Here is an 18351-nt window from a genome sequence, read left to right as displayed (position 1 = left end):
AGAAGGGATATTATTTACATCAACAATGTCATTTCCATATATTTTGTATCCATAAACTACACTTAAATGATATCTCCTCCACTTTTTAGTATATATTTTAGAAAACTTTACACATAAACTAATAAGCGTTATTTGTTATATAAAAATCAATAAAGAATATTTTATATTATTAAATTTTCGTTTATTGTTTCAATCAAGACAAAAATTAATAGTTATAAAAAGAAACACTTTGCATACAATTATTATCACATTCAAAATATTAAACATGAAATGCTTTATACATAGTGTCTAAAAAAACTGTACATACGTTATGTACGCGAATACATAAAATTGAACTCCGTAAAATATCTTTTCAGCATGATTTCAAAATCAAATTTAATAATCTCACAGTTACGATACTCAAGTATCATTTTGCACTAATTATTCTATAAAAATTTATGAACTATTATGAATGAATTATATTTTATAGAAGTGTTAAACCAGAAGTACTAAATGTAACACAATATAATCAGTTATACTTACAATGCGAAACCCTTCTATTGATCAATGTAAATACCTTTTACACGATATTTTCGCAACACAGTCGTAATTATAAAAACTTAAAAAAGAAAGTACTATAGCAAACGAAAGATAAAAATATTGAAAAAACCAAACGAACCATATAATATATACGTATACACGAATGAATATTAAGTAGTAAAATATATAAAAGTGATACTTAAATTTGTTTCACATTTAATACCTTAAAATTCTACACCTTTATAAAGCGTTCTTATCTTTAAGAATATATTATATGTAATAAAGGTTTAAAGCAGAATTGTGTAATACAATATACATCTACCTAATTATGTATTGCATTGGTATATACTTATGCTCAGCATTATTATTAATTATGAAACGTTCAACTTAACAATTATAATATTTTCGGTTAAATATTATAAGCAAATCAAAATATTTTTGAATGTTACAACCACGTTTAAGACATTTAAATGTTCTGTGGAAGCTCACAAATAATAAACCATATATAAATTCGAAAAATGCTTCAGTGCTGATTTATTATATATTATAGGGGTCTATGTACCTGCTAATTATCACTTTCGATTTTTCACTGTGAAATTCCTATAGGTATTTAAGAAAAATTTCGGTTTGGTAATACTGCAGGGGCAATCACTGACCAAACGTATATTCCCAAGCACATCCAAGAGGATATAATTTTCACCCACATTGAAGCAGTGTTGGCGTTCAATGTTTTTAAGTCGGAATTCGGTCTATAAGATAATAATAGTATATTCATTAATATTAAATACTTACAATAATAATTGTATTGATTTATTTTGCCAAATAGATGATAAAGTAAATACTCACTGATACCAGTTGGTGAGTGTCATCATAACATATAAAATGGCGAGAGCAAACATCAGATGGAAAAAGCTCCAGTTGTAAGCTACTAGGTTCTCTTCATTGTCCCAAACCTTGGCCTCCTCGTCTTTGTTTGATTCCGGATTGCGACCTTCTATCGAGGCATAATCTGGTTACATTTTGGAAAAGAAGAAATAACTCAAAATAAAACATCTATCAATCAATACAATTTTTAACTTCCCAAATAATTCTGTTAAAATTAATAACACGATATTAACAACAAATACTACTGCATGCATTGGTATTCATATCAAGCAGCATCACATATTTAAATTCATTCCAAAAATAATAAGCCAATTAGTAAAATGAAATTCAAAATGCACTGTTTAAATTTCTTGTAAAGGAATGAAAATTCATATGAAATAAAAAGTATACATGATAATGAAAGCAGGCACACCCTAACTACTTAAGCAAATATATCATTCATGATAAAAATTGTAGCATGTATTTCATATTTCCTTGTGAGTCTACTTTTATATTGAGCTTTAAATAAGTAATTACTATTGTATGAATTCTCTATATAAAATATGAAAAACTAATGACCAATATAATAAAAATATATAATGTGATGCTACATTTTTGAGTGATAAAAAAGGAAAATGACCAGAATAAATATATTGAATTTGAATTCTATTTTTATGTAATAGTGTGTGCCTACCTTCATTGTTGATAAGATACTGGTCTCCTGCATTCCTGACTGTGTTAAGAAAGCACAATAATTTATTAAAATGAGAATTAATAAATTACTACTGTATTTGAAAAAATGAATAGAGCATATGCAAAAGAAATGAGAAGCATGTCTATGTGTATGCATGACTGAACACAGTTATAATAATCTTCAAACTGACTTGAAGAAATTAGGAAACACATAAGTATTAAATTCTCTTACGTACCAGCTCCATTATCTTGAACTAATATATTCTCGCTCATTGTGAGCTTCGACGATTTCGATGCAGTTTGCAAAGAACTGTATAATACACAAGCAAACCAAATAACTAAACCAATAATACTTTCTTTGTCAAAAGCAACACGGTTTTGCGCAACAGTATCATTGCCAGAAATTATTTGGAAAAATCCAGGATTGCAATTACTATCTGTAACAGATATAAAAAATGTTTAGCATTCATATAAATCTATTTTATGAGTTACATATATGTCAAATACAACATGTACCTGGACTGTTTGAAATTCCACTCCATGTCAAATAAACTACATACAGTGTAATGACAGATGATTGGAGAAGGCCAGAACGAGCATTGTATTCTTGTACACTTGGCAAAGTTGATATAACACTTGCAATTACGCACAAAATCAAGTTGAAAGATATGAAAAATTTATTTAAATCACAGCTGTGTGCCTAAAATTAGAAGTAAGTAAAATAATAACAAAAAATCAAGATAAAAAACATTATGACTATGCTATCAAAAGACTTACATGAGTAAAGTACACAAACAGTAAAGCAATTCCAGTTATGGAAACAGCATAATTAAAGAATGTTGCCCCCAAGAGTGCTGCATACCTAGTACATTCATTTAATTGCATTAATTTACTCTATTGGGAATTAAACAAAATACGAAAAAATATGGCATGTACATACCATCCTTTTGATTCAGTTTCGTTGTAGTTACCCACCCACTCATCTGCCCAGGAATGAGCAAAATCAATGATGAGAATTAACTGAATGATAATGAAAAGAAAGCCACCTATCATTCCAAAATACATCCATGTTGTTCCAAAGGATTTTTCAGGAATGAAAAAGGCACCAATAATTCCCCCAATTACTAGCAGATATTTAATAGCCCAGAATCTGTAAAAAGTTCATTCATATGGTAACAATAATCTTTAACAACATACAATCAGTGCTGAACTATCTTATCTTACCCATTTTGTATAGGTGCTCGAGGATCTTTTGAACTTCTCACTCGAAGCATCATAAGAGACATTAAAAAGAAGAAAAGAGATATGATGAAACATATTCTGTATACTGCTAGGTAACCCACAGCAGATTCACAGTCAACAGTGAATTTCGATGGAACATAATTCGTACTGTTACTACAGAAAGGTACCTATGGGAATAAAACATATAAACTGTTTATTTATGATTCAATTTGTTTTATAATTATACTATTTGAATTATTACCTTTTTAAGTGCATCTTGTAAACCAGGAGCCAATGTAATGCAAGCAGCAATGGTTCCTAGCATTAATAGTAATGCGTACATAATACGAGTACTTGTACTGTTGCGACATGTTGGACATTGGGAACAACAAAAACTGCACGCTGTGCCTCCACATAGGCAGGCAAGCTATGTTAAAAAAATTAACTGTAATTATACATTCTGTGCATTCAGACTTGTATCAAAGAATACAAGCTAAATTATAGTCTTCAAAACTATGATTTTAAGAAAAATTTCACATTGACAAAAAGATTTGTTTCTTCGTTTTTATAAAATTTTTCATATTGCAAACGACATTTCCTCGAATTAGATAAATCTTTTCTTTCTATTTCATACGAAAATAAGTTTCCTATTTTCCATTTTATCTTTCTTCTTTATATCATAATTTCAAGGAAAAAGTGTATCTTATCATAGAATACTAAAAAAATCAATATATTGCATAATCAACTAATAAAACGAAAGACATAATTGAGTTTGATGATTCATAGGATTTTCCCGAATTTTTTTTAGATTAGATAGACACTTTACTATTTTTTTGAATGAATAGTCACAATGTAATAAATAAATTGAATTCAGTAAAGAATTTTCCAAAATGGATCATCAAACCATTGTTTGAGGTCGTTTCCAGAAAACGAGAGTGAAATATTATTTAAATATTGTTTTTCACCTGTGCTGTAGAGCAAATAAGACCCATTACGATGCTTTCTCTCCGTTCACTTTATTCAGTTCTCAAAACGAAGAGATGTACAACTTATTTAACTTTTAGTTATGAAACGCAATAGGTTCTGAGGAAGAACAAACACTGTGGCCTAAAACAATAAAAATTTTCACAATAACAATGGCGCTCTGACAGATGATCACAGCACAGCTAACTTCAGCTAACTTCTCGCTATCAGCTGACTTTGACGTCATATCCCTTCACCATAAACACATATGTATTTCTGACATTTAGGCGGGAAAATGAACAACCCTTGGTTGAAAAAAAATTCGGCAAAACTCAGGGTTTATATTAAGAGTATACAAAAATAAAAGAGGTATTTTTGAGACTGCAGTTTAGGCAGGAAAATGAGCAATTAAAATACAAAAATTTTTCTCAGAAAACAGAATTTGTATCAAGAAAACATGATATCGAAGGAAGTATTTCCAAGACTATAATTTAGACGGAGAAATAGCTCCAAGATTGCAAATAACATAAATAAATATACAATCTTTTACAGCATTCTAAAATTTGATACTAATGAAAACTGTTAAAAGGCTTTTTTTACAATAACGATTTTGCGATTTAATATTGTTACGTAATAAAGTAGGAAGAATCTACAGCAATTCTTCAACTCAATTTTTCTGAAATTCCTTGAAGTAATATAAACTGGTTTCCCATGAATATTTATTAGAAAGCAGAGTTGCGTAATGTATTAATAGTATTTATTCATATTCGTAATATTCAGATTCTTTCTGATTTCAAATTAATTTCAATTCTTTCCACTGTGGCGTTGTGATCTTGTTATAGACTGAATCGATAACGTTGGTCGTGACACGAAAATGGTAAGAGAACTCCTGGCGGGTGAAACAAAAATACATTGCATGATAAGTCTATCCTACATTTCGTCAATGGTTAAGATCATCTTGGATGAAACGAGCTCGCGCAATCGTTGACAGTTTTTTCGCAAGCACGTCAGCTTTTTTCAGGCGCGTAAAGTTTTATTGTACGATTACGCAAAAGAATAGTGCATAATAGGAGTATACTGTGTCAGGTACAGAAGTATGATTGCTCTTACATAAACCATCAGCTTTCATATTGTTAGTTTACTTTCACGTTTAAAATATATATGTGACACCTTGCTCTATAGTATGACAACATATTTTTCCAAAAATAAACAAAGATTCTCAATCAAACATGTAATGAACGTAAATATTTTATACTATTCAAAGAATATGCAGTTTCATAACAAAAATGTTAGCTAATTTTGGTTGTGAAATAAATTTTGTTTATCATCTGTTTTGTCCATAAATATATTTTTAAAACATTTCACTATTCTGGATATATATCTGTACTTGTAATGACTTTTAGGAATGTTTCTTTATCAATAAAAATCACAGATAAGACATCATATAGTTAAGACATTGTATTCAATATTTTAATGGAAAATTTTCTTTAATTAATTCTATACATATGGCACTTCAAATAATTGTGATTGTTTTATGAAATTTCAGATTCATGGTGACAACATGAAATAATGACACATTGATAAGTTACTTATTAACTTATTAATATTAAAATTATCATAGGACAGTTATGCATGCTTTAATATTAAGAATCTATAGAAGAAGATTTGGATTCAAATATTGGAAGATGTTCAATATGCTAATGTGTCAGCGAATGATTTAAACTTTTATATAAGTCTTTATATAGAATCAATAAAAAAGTATATTGAGTTGTTTAAACATACATACAAGTGTTAATCATGGCAGGAAGTGGATCTATCATAACGTCAAACATAAGACAGTTACACGAAAAAGATCAAATACCTACTGCTAATGTAGATTATTCTAGTATAAGGGGGAAGGTATGTTGATTTAATCTTTGTGTTGTACTATATAATATTTAACAACATTAATAAATCATAAATTTTAGGGAATTTTAGTTAGCCCATCTGAAGAACAGTATGAGCTATTACTTAGACGCTTGAAAGAAAGAATTCAAGATGGAGGTAGTGAGACAATTTTTGATATTGGTATTGGCGAAGGTTTGTATTTCATATTCAAGATCAATATAACTTTTTTTATTATATTAAACATGTTTATATTATTTTAGATGGTTCAGAAGATGGTTTAAAGGAAGATGAATATGAAGCATCTGTTGCTACATTGCAATCTCTTGCTGCTACATTAGAAGCAGATTGTGTCCTCCTACGACAGACTAAAGTAGATCAAGGCCTTATAGGACAATACCTTGTTCGAAGGCGTTTAGATAGACAGGACTTTTTAGAAATTAGGTTTTTATATTAGATAATGCAAATTATAATGAAACTTTTTTATTTGGTCGATACAATTAAATAAGAGTTAACAGATTTTAATTGCAGAGTGGCTGTTGTTGGTAATGTTGATGCTGGGAAATCAACACTTTTAGGAGTTCTAACACATGGAGAACTTGACAATGGTCGTGGATTAGCTCGTCAGAAATTATTCCGTCACAAGCACGAAGCTGAAACAGGTCGTACTAGTTCCGTCGGCAATGATATCCTTGGATTCGATAGTGTTGGTAAGGTAACAATATTAGCAAATTCAATACTAAGTATTTTATTTTTCTAGTCACAGAATTATATATGTGTTTCCTTCCTTGTATTTAGGGAATGTTGTAAACAAACCAGAACATGGATCTTTGGATTGGGTAAAAATATGCGAGAAATCTTCTAAAGTAATTACATTCATTGATCTTGCTGGACATGAAAGATATTTAAAGACAACTGTTTTTGGAATGACAGGACATGCTCCCGACTTTGGTGCGACTAATAATTCTATGAAACAAACATGTCACTTTACATACTTTTTTTTAATACGGAAACGTCTTAAATATATTTTAGGTATGCTGATGGTTGGAGCAAATGCTGGTATTGTTGGAATGACAAAAGAGCACTTAGGCCTGGCTTTAGCATTATCAGTACCAGTATTTGTCGTAGTCACGAAGATTGATATGTGTCCAATGAATATATTACAAGAAAATTTAAGGCTACTGATAAGAATTTTGAAGTCACCAGGATGTAGAAAGGTTCCTGTTACTGTGAAAACGCCCGATGATGTAGTCATCAGCGCTACCAATTTTGTATCAGAACGGTTTGTCATCATGTTATTGTTATTGTATTATTCATAATGAAAAAAACTCTTAATTGTCAATATGTGTACGTAGATTGTGTCCTATTTTTCAAGTCTCGAATGTAACTGGCGAAAATCTAAATCTTCTTAAAATGTTTCTAAATTTATTAACTGCAAGAATGACTAGTCACGAAGATGAACCAGCAGAGTTTCAAATTGATGACACATACTCAGTACCGGTAGGTATGTCGCGATATGTTACAGAATTTTGTGTAATATCAGAAATTTCTTACAATTTTTGTTTCCGTGTCATTTTAGGGCGTTGGTACTGTTGTTTCTGGGACAACTTTGAAGGGTGTTATAAAATTAAACGACACTTTATTATTGGGCCCAGATCCATTAGGTCGTTTTATTCCAATTGCAGTAAAAAGTATACACAGAAAGAGAATGCCTGTTCGCGAAGTGAGAGGAGGTCAAACAGCTAGCTTTGCATTGAAAAAGATTAAAAGATCACAAATTCGAAAAGGTATGGTAATGGTTGCGCCAGCATTAAATCCACAGGCTTGTTGGGAATTTGAAGGAGAAATTCTCGTACTACATCATCCTACAACAATCAGTTCCTGTTATCAAGCAATGGGTATTTTTTTCGTTTTATGATTGTCTTATGACTTTAATTTCTAATGTATTACATCTGAATATTCAGGATTATATAATTTGTAGTGCATTGTGGAAGTATAAGACAGACAGCAGCCATAATTTCTATGTCACAGGATTGCTTAAGAACAGGAGATAAAGCGTTAGTTCGCTTCAGATTTATAAAACATCCTGAATATATAAAACCAGGGCAAAGAATGGTATTCAGAGAGGGCCGCACTAAAGCAGTAGGCAACGTTTTAAAATTAATTCCAAATTCGAGTGCTCTACTCACGCACACAAGTAGGGCTAATAAATCGAGTAAAACATCTCAGAATCGACAAAACTCGTCATCTGTGATGCAAGTATGTAATAAAAATACTTAAAGGATACAACAGGTTTACATAACAATGAATGTAAATTTTTGTATTATATTAGTCATCTGACGCAACGGAGACGAGTTCTTCGTTCGAAGAACAGGGATCGAAACAAGAAAATTTACTTCAAAAATCTAACATGAATCAGAATAAAAAGGGCAGAGGGCGAAGAGGAGGACGATCTCGTAATACTGCTAACAATATTATTCAACCTTTATCTGAACAAAATCCTCCTACAAAAGTGTAAACGTTTGTGTACAAAATTTATATACATGTATATATACTCTACTCTAAGCAGATTGTTTTAAAATTTTTGGGAATTAACAATGAAACACAAGATACTAAATGTTTAGTGCTATCGGATGTAAATCGTCTTTTTTGAAAAATATATTATCAGAATTTTTATTTCACCATTTTCTTACAACGAAATAGTTTACATCTGGAAGCCTCAAGTGGTAACGATACAAGCTGTATTTTTAAGCAAATTTTCCTAAGTTTTTTTCTTGGTATTTCAAATTGAAACGGATATGTAAAGGAGTATATAATGAATTTTTAATTTCTGAGTTTTCTAAAGCATTCTGTTCATATAGAAATACATGTATTATTTCAGTAGATATTTACGTTAAAATATGTATTATTCTTAACAAGAATGAAAATTTTATCTCATTAGGGGTCACTTGCATTCTTTATAAGTGTTATCTTCCACAATATGGAAAGAACCCCTGAATTATTGATATAACGCACATCGTGCTTTCAACCCTATCAGAGTACAAATTGTCTTTCACATTTCGACTAAAGTATTGGATTTAAAAAATCGTGTTTCGAACGTACGGGGATACGTTGTTATTCATAAAGTGTTTTATTTTTATAATCATGAATGTATCTTAAACTAATACAGAGTAAATATAATCTATATAAAGAATACAAATATTTGTTTCTTTCAAAATATTAGTCGACCTCCTAAGTATTACATCTGTTAATATCGTACTACATGTACAAAAAGATATGTTCAGATGTTCTTTCTTTGTGGTATTATAAGAATATTTTACTTAAAAATCAAATAGAGAATTGTTAATTTATCAAGTGTAACAAAACTGTTTGTAACATGCTTATTATAAAATATTTAGCATAAGTCAATGTTACAATATACTTATTATGTATGCTATACTATATTTAAAATATACTACAATAAAAGTTTTTATAAAGAGATTAGGTATATATCACTTAATACACTGTACATATTCATTATGTGTCTCTACATATTCGTTATATGTCCTCTAGTACCTTCATAGATAATCTCAATTAAAAATGCAAAAATAAAATTTTTTTCTATTTATTTGCACTCTAATTATTACAACATTAATTTTTCTGTACTTTAACTGTTTTTAAAAAGTAACATTTTTTACAAGGTTAGTTAGGTGGTCTCTTCTTAATGTCGTCTTTAACTTTTTTTAAATCTTCTTTAAATGTTTCAGCTATACTTTTTAATTGTTTAATAAACTCTTTAGGGTTGGAAAGAGGTTTCGGCATACTATGTAAGGTACCTGATCTTGCTAATAAATATACTACAAACTGTGCAGCTCGTCTTATTGGTTTTGATTCTGCTAACTTGTTGATCAACCGTTCGTTACTCATTATATACATAAATAAAGCACGGAAAAAACGCATGTTGATGAGATTCTATTCCTTCATAAACAGTTAAACATTTACTTTTGGAACTTCAAACGTGCACATATTACGGTACTTTAATAAAAGCTCTCGTTTCAGTCGAAGCTGTTTTCGAAGTGTTTCAAGCTTTTGCAATTGTTCTTCTTTGCTATATTCTATTCCAGGTAGTCTTTTAATCTGTAAAATGTCAGTAATATATTATATAAAACTCTACATTATTATGATATACACATGGACAAAAAAAGGCAAAATGCGAAACATAACTCATACTATATTTAATAAGCAAAGGCTCTATTCTACACTAAAATTTATTAAAATATCTCACCTGTGCTCTTGCAGAATCTAATTTTTTTTGAAGTTCTAATATCTTATGGCTTGTATCTTGAGATTCTTTGGCTTTCTGAGTAGTATCATGTGGATCTTTCTCAACACTAAAAATAAATTGAATATATATAGTAAAAGTAAGTTGTGCAATAAAATTTTCACAATCTGTGTTTATTTCATTGAAGATGCTGTTTTTTGCTTTGATATTTCAGTAATGACTGAATATACAGTTTAATTGTTAATATATAATGTGTAATAACATAAACAAATAGTATGTACGAAAAAAGAAAGAGGACATACTATATTACACTAATTTAAATTTTTATATACAAAATAACTATAATGTACTTCAATTTCTTAAATTAAACACATATTCACCTTATATGGAAAAAACTATATTATTGATCACACAAAATTAGGTTATATACTCTGTACTCATATTCCAAAACGATTTGAAATTACATGTCAACAATATTAATATTCAAAGTATGAATACGATCAAGTAAACAAACCTCCGAATTATTTCGTATATGAGTGGTAATATTTCAATATCTAAATCATCAACTGTAAACTGTGCGCGAAGGGGAGCTTCTTCTGCCAATTCTACGGGCTCCATTATGGAATTTTGTTTATAAATCGTATTTTAAATTTCCTGTTTGAACATTGTATAGGTAATATAGATTATGATACCAAGAGTGTCGACTCACAGCAAAAATCGTGTCAGAAATAAGCTTTGTAACACGCATCGCAGAAGCGCTAGTGTTGCACTTTTGATGAGGATCATTTTTGAACGATTAATTCCCACTAACTTTACCATCTGAACGTACGATTCGACCAATGCTTCTTCTTGTTTAACATTTTTAGACAGCACAAGGTAGTGTTTTTGGTTGTGTATCGTAATCTTAAAATATCTCAAAATATATTTGACATCCATTTGTTTTCTATCATTGTAAAGTATAAAGTAAAACTTTTTAAAGTATTATTTGATTATTTAACTAATATTTTTCTTATTATTAGCAGCCAATATGGGGCGCCGACCAGCTAGGTGGTACGTAACAAATACTTATTTACTACGTTTTAATCAAGTTTGAATGAAATGAAATAATTACACATTGCTCATTTCTACTTTTCCTTTTCTATTTTTTATGAATTTTACTTTAAAATTTAACGTCTGTCTGATATGAAAGGTTAGAAACGCCTGTTCACGTTTCGTTTTTTCTAATCTGAATTTATGTTTTATTATAGTTATCGGTATTGTAAGAACAAACCCTATCCAAAATCAAGATTCTGTCGTGGTGTTCCCGATCCTAAGATACGTATTTTCGATCTTGGAAAAAAGAAAGCCTCCGTGGAGGATTTCCCATTATGTGTACACTTGGTTTCGGACGAGTATGAACAGCTCAGTTCTGAAGCCCTTGAAGCTGGACGTATCTGTGCCAACAAATACATGGTGAAGAATGCTGGAAAGGATCAATTTCATATTCGTATGAGGCTTCACCCATTCCATGTCATTCGTATCAACAAAATGTTATCATGTGCTGGAGCTGATAGGTAAATAAATTGCATAGAATATTTGAATTCTTTAAAGTTATTCACTTCCATTGTGTTCAATTAAGATAAAATTGTTTCTTTTTTTTGTTTTCAAGGCTCCAGACTGGAATGAGAGGAGCTTTTGGTAAACCACAGGGCACAGTAGCTAGAGTACACATTGGCCAACCTATTATGAGCATACGTTCGTCTGACCGTCATAAGGCTGCTGTTATTGAAGCATTGCGTCGTGCGAAATTCAAGTTCCCCGGTCGTCAGAAAATCTATGTTTCTAAGAAATGGGGATTCACTAAATATGATCGGGATGAATATGAAGATTTGAAGACTGGTGGTCGCTTAGCACCAGATGGTTGTAATGTCAAATATTTACCTGAACATGGACCTCTTGAGGAGTGGAAGAAGTTCAAGAGAACTCTTCTCACTGCTTAAAGGAAGGACAATTTTTTGGAATTCAATTTCATTAAATCAATTATAAATAAAAATGTGTGTTATTAATTCTCTTCCATAATTTTTTTATATTCTTTCATTTCTTTATCAACAGTATTTGCAAATGCTATAAATCTATTTATGTTTCAATTATAATTAGTAGATATAAATTAAAACATTTATCTTGGTGTATATCATATAAGCAATTTCAACATATTAATGTTTTGTTATACTTAAAGATAATTTATTTACAATTTAAAATTTTAAAGGAAACGAGCGATTTTATATTACAAAAGGTAATTGAATTAAATATACACTTTGAAACTGACATTACGATTAACTGTTTTTACATATAAAATGTCTTTAATGAGAATGACATGTATTATCAGTATCGTTTTCATTCTCTGTATTCTGAATTTCATCGTCATACACGTCTGATGCTTCTTTACTTGTTGCTACATCCAGCAAAGGAGATAATTTTTCTGCTTCACTGTCTTCATCCTGTCCTTGTCCCTATACATATTGATTTATTTGCATGGCGTCTTAGAAATTTGTATTACTAACATAATAAAATTTTAACAAATTACCTCGTAAAGAGAAGTTTTCTCATTAACAAGTCTAAGTGTATCCCGTAATCTTAAAGCAGATTTCTGTTGTACATGGGCAGAATTTTTCATTCTCATTGGTGGGGATTGGTTATGAAGATCTTTTTGTGAACCTGAATGTCCTCTAGCTAATAAAACAGACATTCGTAATTCCGGAGTAGGAGATGTCGTACCACTTGTCCTTGCAGATATATCTGTTTCCTTTAAAGATGCATGTTTCGAGATGGGGGTACGTTCTACAGATCTATAACAAATGTTACAATATTTATAATAGTATATAATTATAATGTATATAAATTATATGATAAATAATATAATTTGAAACTTGAAATAGTAAAATGTTATACCTATTTAATGCTGCAGCTGCTTGAATTGCACTAGCTGTATCCGTATCAGGTGTGTCTGGAGATTCTGGAGCAACAACTGCAGTTCTAGGACTGTAGGGGCCATTTAAAGCTTCTATTAATGATATAGTTTCATATCCAGCTGGAATGTTCTCACAACTTCCCTAAATGTATTACATTTCAGAAGTTGAGTATTATTAAATATAATATAATTGTAAAAAAACCTATATAAAATAAATTACATCTGGTAATGGTGGATTTGATATAATATCTTCTTCAGTTGCTTTTTGAAGGGCCTTAATTTGAAGGAGAGCCCTGAAAGGTGCACGACATATTGGACAATTGTTTGCTTGATATCGAAGAGAGTCTGCACAGCCATTACACAAACACAAATGTCTGCACGGTAATATTAAAGTATCTCGAACATCAGACATACAAATGACACATTCTGATCCGTTGTCATCTGTATCTTCATCACTTCCTTGTTGCTAAAACATAAATTGCTATTGAGTGATCAAAATTATATGCAACATTCTACACTATATTGACTATAAATTTGTATAATATACCTTTGCATTTTCAGCATTCTTATTTTCAATCCCGTATATTTCTTGAAGTAAATAACAAAGACCATCAACGTATAGCTTTTGTTTGAGTGCCTTTAATACATATGTTCCATCTGAATGTTTTTCAACAACTGCAATTGTTGTATGTGATTGTTTTGGTTCATATGAGCCCTCTTCTGCTACACAGTGTATTGCTATTGGTATTATCTACAAAAATTGAAACAATTAATGAGCTCATAAGATTAAAACAGTTCAGATATGGGTATGTTGAGTATTACATACTTCTCTATCAGCATTATACATTAAATCCTCTTCACTATATGCTGTGGGATCAAATACATGCGATGTTTGAGAAAATAACTGATTTGCACCTTTCTTGTAATAGTATGTTTCTGAATTCATTGAAGGATCTCTTGGTATATACCTACAAATAAATTCATATATCGTATCACGTATAATATTTTATAAGATTTTCAAGCTTACTTTTATTTATTTATTTTACATACATAACTCCCTTTGTTGTGACTTCTTCAGTGCAAAAATAATATATTGTAATTGCACATCTTACATCACAATCAAATGTGAATTCAATATTATAACGATTCGGCTTCTTATCAATATCACCATCTCCATAATGTTTCACACTATGACAGCGAGGTGAAGTAGAAGTTTGATCAACATTACGAACTAGTCTTAATGACTCCCTTCTTATATTCACTAAACTCTTTAATGTTTTTGTTGGATCATTAGCTTGTGGAGGAGGATATGGAAACTAAAGAAAGATAATATTTTTAAATTATATACAGTTCTGTCAAATAATGTATATATATATAGATAGCAATATAGTAGCAATTTAACATTATGTACAATCTTACAGGTGTTGGCCGACTTCCCAGAAAATTTAAATCAGCATTCTCTCCAAAAAGGTATGCTTCTGGTTGAGATGTATCAAACCTTTCACCACCCATTATAAAATGACTACCAAAATAGCTCCCTAAGAAATTAAATTAAATAATTGAAATACACAGTATACTCCAAACATAATGTAAAATTTATGAATATATTTTTTTAAATCACAAAAATATCTGAAAATTAACATAAACAAACCAGAACGGGGAGGATATTTGTATGCATGATTTGAAACAATATCAACTTCTTCTACACCAGCATTCTGTCGACTTGTTAGCGATCCCATTACTTAATTATATTAAAATTAACTGTGAGTCGCCACTGCTCAGCCAAACTTCACTACTGTATACGAATTAACCATATGACGATTTCTTCTTTAATAGGTAATTGAGTTACAAACAGACGAAGAAAGCCATGATCGTTAGTAAACAAGAATTTCACTATATCGTCAATTTTGACAGGTAATTTGTCTAGTTGACACTTCCAGTTCTTTATACATGTAAAACGTATGAAATATGTGAACGTGTTCCTTACAGTTTAGCCAATCTGCAATGGTTTTATAAACTTTATTATAGCAAACCTATTGAAAATGGTACGAACATCTAATTAATTTATAATAGTTTTCCTAAAAATGTAATTCTAATTACATACTGAAAACAAAGCATGGTTATTATTATGATAAATAATTCAAAATGCGAAGGATAATACATGTATATGTTTCTCAGACTGGTGAAGGCGCTATTTTAAAATTTGTAGTGGTGCATCTGCAAACTTTATGGTTGACAAACGATTGGTGATGTACAAGTCTTCACCGTATCGACACGTTCGATCTTATTTGATAATGTTTGTCTGACGAATATGTTGTAAATATGGCATTTGTAAATAATTTATATTTAGAAAGAAATGGATCATTAATATCGGTGAGAAGTCGTAAGGAGTAACAGATTACGTATTGTTAGAATTACGATATTGACAATTGGCAATAAGTTTCGGGAATTGTAGCCAAACTTTTTAAACAAACGTAGTTCGAGCAGTCAGTGCCATGAATTATAAATATATATTGTGACCGTACGATAGCATTTATATTATGCAGAAATATTCATCATACAAATAATTTTTCCCATCATGAAATTTAATGAAAAAGAACTTGCGGAAGCAAGTAATGGTCCCGCTGATCTCGAAGGTCGTTTAAACCATAAACGAGCTCACAAGTCAGGTTAGTATAGTGGGAAATCATTTGAATTCCTGTGAGTGATGGCTGTTTCTTAATTTATTAATTCATTAACCTATATGAATGCCTTTTTATTTCTCGTACTATAAAAACAGTTCTCTTTCTTTTTAATAAAATAGATTATATAATACAAATAAAGCTTTTAATGTAGTTTTATAATAACATATTTTACTGTTTGCATCATTTATTTTACAGGATTTAAAGAGAAATGGTTTAAATTACGGTGCAATTTATTATTTTATTTTAATATCAATGAATTAGGACAAATTGATAGAAGGCAACCAGCTGGTGTGATAATCTTAGAAAATTATAGTATTAATATTGATACCACATCCGAAGGAATGTTCACATTTAGTATAGCATTTCGAGATGAGCACGAAAAAAGACATCTCTTAAGTGGCCGTTCAGAGTTTCAAGTAGAACAATGGATGAATGCACTTAAGCAGGCTAGCTATGAATATTGGAGGTCACGTTTAATAGTTCTCAGAGAAAAATTATGTAAAAAGACAGGGAAAGATCCCTTGCTTATGTATCCAAGAAATCAAGGAATTATTAGAGATGAAGCATGGGAGCCTGCATCAACCTTCAGATCTCATGTACGTTCCTTCACAACATCTGTTGTAACATCGACTGCAATAAGCACAGTAACAAAAGATGTAAATTTAATTGAATTTTAAATTAAGTGAATTAACTATACTTTTCATAAACTCTATTTTAAATTTTAAATAGATTTTTCACTTATATACAGTTATATTAAGACAAGCAGATTTGCAGGATTAAATGTAAATATTGCAATGGAATTACTAGGCTTTAGAATTTATTTATTACAGCTAACATTTGTAATAGTTATATATAAAAGATAACTTGATAATTATTTACATGAAATATTAGATATAACTTTTTTATTTATTAAAACAAAGAAAATTGATATATATTTATGTAAAATGATTTTGATAAAATTTTTAAAGGTAACATCTATTGTATGATGCTAATATACTGTAATCAGTACGTTTTACAGTAAAAATATAACTATGGCTCCTCAAGTGATTTGTATTATAGTAAGGCGAATGAGTGATTACTAAACTATTGCACATACTCTCTAACTTGGATATAAACTTTTCAAGTATTCAAATACCAAATAATTTACTGTCTGTAGTGATCATACATGCTATTAATTTTTATTAATTGACCATATCTTTGTAATATTAGAACAAATAAAACCTATTTTTTTAAGTGATGTATTTAAATAATCATTGGAGTATCATTCTTCAGGACCTCAAATTTATGTTCAATACCATTTGGATATTGAATGCTTTATTTCAAGACTTATAATATCTATATTTGAAAAAAAAATAATAATTTCATTCAAACAAAATCATAGTGAAGTTTTCCTAAAAAAAATATGAATTATCAGCAAATTAGAAAGGTATATAGTTGCAAATCGAAAAAATTCTGTATTTATATTTCATTTTTTCTAACTAGTAAAAGTTGGTAGTACCGTTTCCAACTATTTTCCACGTGTAACCACGCGCATCCACGCGTCCTTTGAGGTCGCCACAGGCAAATTGTAGTTGTAACCATTTAACCTAACATGGTTTGATCTGCCGGCAGTGGATGTGGTTTTACATTCAGAGAACTAATAGTATTTATCTGTGAACGTGTGAAATAAGTTATTAATTAAAGCAACACGCAAAGCTAGAGAATGAATCGATTCGCAGTTTTTTGTATTTTAATAGTTAGTGGAATTTCCGGAATTCTTGGTGAAACTTGCCAGAAACCCGAAGTTGTTGCGTCTGGATATGTCACGGAAGATGCGACGATTCTGACAAATGTTGCATTTACAACACAATTTGTGCTTAAATGCAGCAATGGTGTGAAAGGAATAACTTTGTACGCCGAAGTTGAGGGTAAATCACTACCTGCTGCCAGATTGAGCTCTGATAACAAATACCAGGTAATTTACTTGCTGGGGGTTTTTATCTGTGAGGGAAAGAATAGAAATTGATTTTAAAGGCATAATCAAATAAAATGTTTTAGGTTTCTTGGACGGAAGATGTGAAGAAAGCTCGTTCAGGAGATTATAGAATAAATCTGTATGATGAAGAGAGATATGCAGCCATTCGCAAAGCGCATAGGAATGGAGAAGATCCAAGTACTGTGAAGCCCTTAGCTGTAGTAGTGCTTAACAATCCAGGTGTATATCTTGGACCTTGGGTGAACTCTGAACTCCTTGCTGTTCTTTTGGCAGCTTTAGTCTCTTATTCTGCCTTTTTCTCTAAATTCAAGCTCCTTGCTTGAACATTTTTCTTAAATAA

At 30.3% G+C, this 18351-nt stretch overlaps 6 protein-coding genes and 1 long non-coding RNA gene across 15 annotated transcripts; 3 read left to right on the top strand and 4 right to left on the bottom strand.

The window, feature by feature from the left end:
• Nucleotides 1–180: 180 nt before the first annotated feature.
• Tms1 (serine incorporator TMS1) lies at nt 181–4436 on the bottom strand. Of its 4 annotated transcripts, none has more exons than XM_076377598.1 (10): nt 4263–4436; nt 3560–3724; nt 3301–3485; nt 3017–3226; nt 2854–2938; nt 2593–2776; nt 2313–2513; nt 2078–2116; nt 1366–1528; nt 181–1268 (listed from the first exon to the last, which is right to left on the bottom strand). In XM_076377598.1, exons 1-10 carry the CDS (start codon nt 4287–4289, stop codon nt 1130–1132), a joined length of 1398 nt encoding a protein of 465 aa, XP_076233713.1. In that variant the 5' UTR covers nt 4290–4436; the 3' UTR covers nt 181–1129. The 4 variants fall into 4 exon arrangements, with proteins under 4 accessions (XP_076233713.1, XP_076233714.1, XP_076233715.1 ...); XM_076377599.1 differs by having other exon boundaries at nt 182–1268; nt 1366–1513; XM_076377600.1 differs by lacking the exon at nt 2078–2116 and having other exon boundaries at nt 182–1268.
• Nucleotides 4437–5220: 784 nt separating this feature from the next.
• Gtpbp1 (GTP-binding protein 1) lies at nt 5221–8825 on the top strand. Its single transcript, XM_076379150.1, has 11 exons — nt 5221–5346; nt 5807–6159; nt 6228–6339; nt 6408–6588; nt 6676–6854; nt 6943–7095; nt 7177–7426; nt 7500–7644; nt 7724–8042; nt 8126–8403; nt 8477–8825. The coding sequence occupies exons 2-11, from the start codon at nt 6058–6060 to the stop codon at nt 8660–8662; spliced, it is 1905 nt and encodes a 634-aa protein (XP_076235265.1). The 5' UTR covers nt 5221–5346; nt 5807–6057; the 3' UTR covers nt 8663–8825.
• Nucleotides 8826–9973: 1148 nt separating this feature from the next.
• On the bottom strand, nt 9974–11073 carry Med9 (mediator complex subunit 9). Its single transcript, XM_076379167.1, has 3 exons — nt 10920–11073; nt 10409–10514; nt 9974–10260 (listed from the first exon to the last, which is right to left on the bottom strand). Exons 1-3 carry the CDS (start codon nt 11021–11023, stop codon nt 10114–10116), a joined length of 357 nt encoding a protein of 118 aa, XP_076235282.1. The 5' UTR covers nt 11024–11073; the 3' UTR covers nt 9974–10113.
• Nucleotides 11074–11168: 95 nt separating this feature from the next.
• Rpl10 (ribosomal protein L10) lies at nt 11169–12437 on the top strand. Of its 2 annotated transcripts, none has more exons than XM_076379160.1 (4): nt 11169–11281; nt 11425–11455; nt 11653–11958; nt 12054–12437. In XM_076379160.1, the coding sequence occupies exons 2-4, from the start codon at nt 11433–11435 to the stop codon at nt 12382–12384; spliced, it is 660 nt and encodes a 219-aa protein (XP_076235275.1). In that variant the 5' UTR covers nt 11169–11281; nt 11425–11432; the 3' UTR covers nt 12385–12437. The 2 variants fall into 2 exon arrangements, with proteins under 2 accessions (XP_076235275.1, XP_076235276.1); XM_076379161.1 differs by having other exon boundaries at nt 11208–11281; nt 11428–11455.
• Nucleotides 12438–12462: 25 nt separating this feature from the next.
• On the bottom strand, nt 12463–15369 carry Mrgn1 (Mahogunin ring finger 1). Its single transcript, XM_076379151.1, has 9 exons — nt 15004–15369; nt 14772–14890; nt 14403–14668; nt 14179–14320; nt 13900–14103; nt 13573–13818; nt 13334–13494; nt 12969–13230; nt 12463–12894 (listed from the first exon to the last, which is right to left on the bottom strand). The coding sequence occupies exons 1-9, from the start codon at nt 15089–15091 to the stop codon at nt 12745–12747; spliced, it is 1638 nt and encodes a 545-aa protein (XP_076235266.1). The 5' UTR covers nt 15092–15369; the 3' UTR covers nt 12463–12744.
• Nucleotides 15370–15598: 229 nt separating this feature from the next.
• Nucleotides 15599–18334, top strand: LOC143179792 (translocon-associated protein subunit delta-like). Of its 5 annotated transcripts, none has more exons than XM_076379164.1 (3): nt 15599–16021; nt 17773–17990; nt 18074–18334. In XM_076379164.1, the coding sequence occupies exons 1-3, from the start codon at nt 15931–15933 to the stop codon at nt 18332–18334; spliced, it is 570 nt and encodes a 189-aa protein (XP_076235279.1). In that variant the 5' UTR covers nt 15599–15930. The 5 variants fall into 5 exon arrangements, with proteins under 5 accessions (XP_076235279.1, XP_076235277.1, XP_076235281.1 ...); XM_076379162.1 differs by lacking the exon at nt 18074–18334 and adding an exon at nt 16232–16632 and having other exon boundaries at nt 17773–17862; XM_076379166.1 differs by lacking the exons at nt 17773–17990; nt 18074–18334 and adding exons at nt 16232–16632; nt 17005–17141.
• LOC143179794 (uncharacterized) lies at nt 17292–17942 on the bottom strand. The gene is made up of 3 exons (XR_013002008.1): nt 17808–17942; nt 17535–17686; nt 17292–17427 (listed from the first exon to the last, which is right to left on the bottom strand). It is a non-coding gene; the product is annotated as an uncharacterized LOC143179794 (long non-coding RNA).
• Nucleotides 18335–18351: the final 17 nt, after the last annotated feature.

The sequence above is a fragment of the Calliopsis andreniformis genome, chromosome 5 (genome assembly GCF_051401765.1).
Source record: "Calliopsis andreniformis isolate RMS-2024a chromosome 5, iyCalAndr_principal, whole genome shotgun sequence".
Taxonomy (NCBI): Eukaryota; Metazoa; Arthropoda; class Insecta; order Hymenoptera; family Andrenidae; genus Calliopsis; species Calliopsis andreniformis.
The sequence above is the reverse complement of the archived record's forward strand: the minus strand, read 5'-3'. Positions and strand labels throughout refer to the sequence as shown.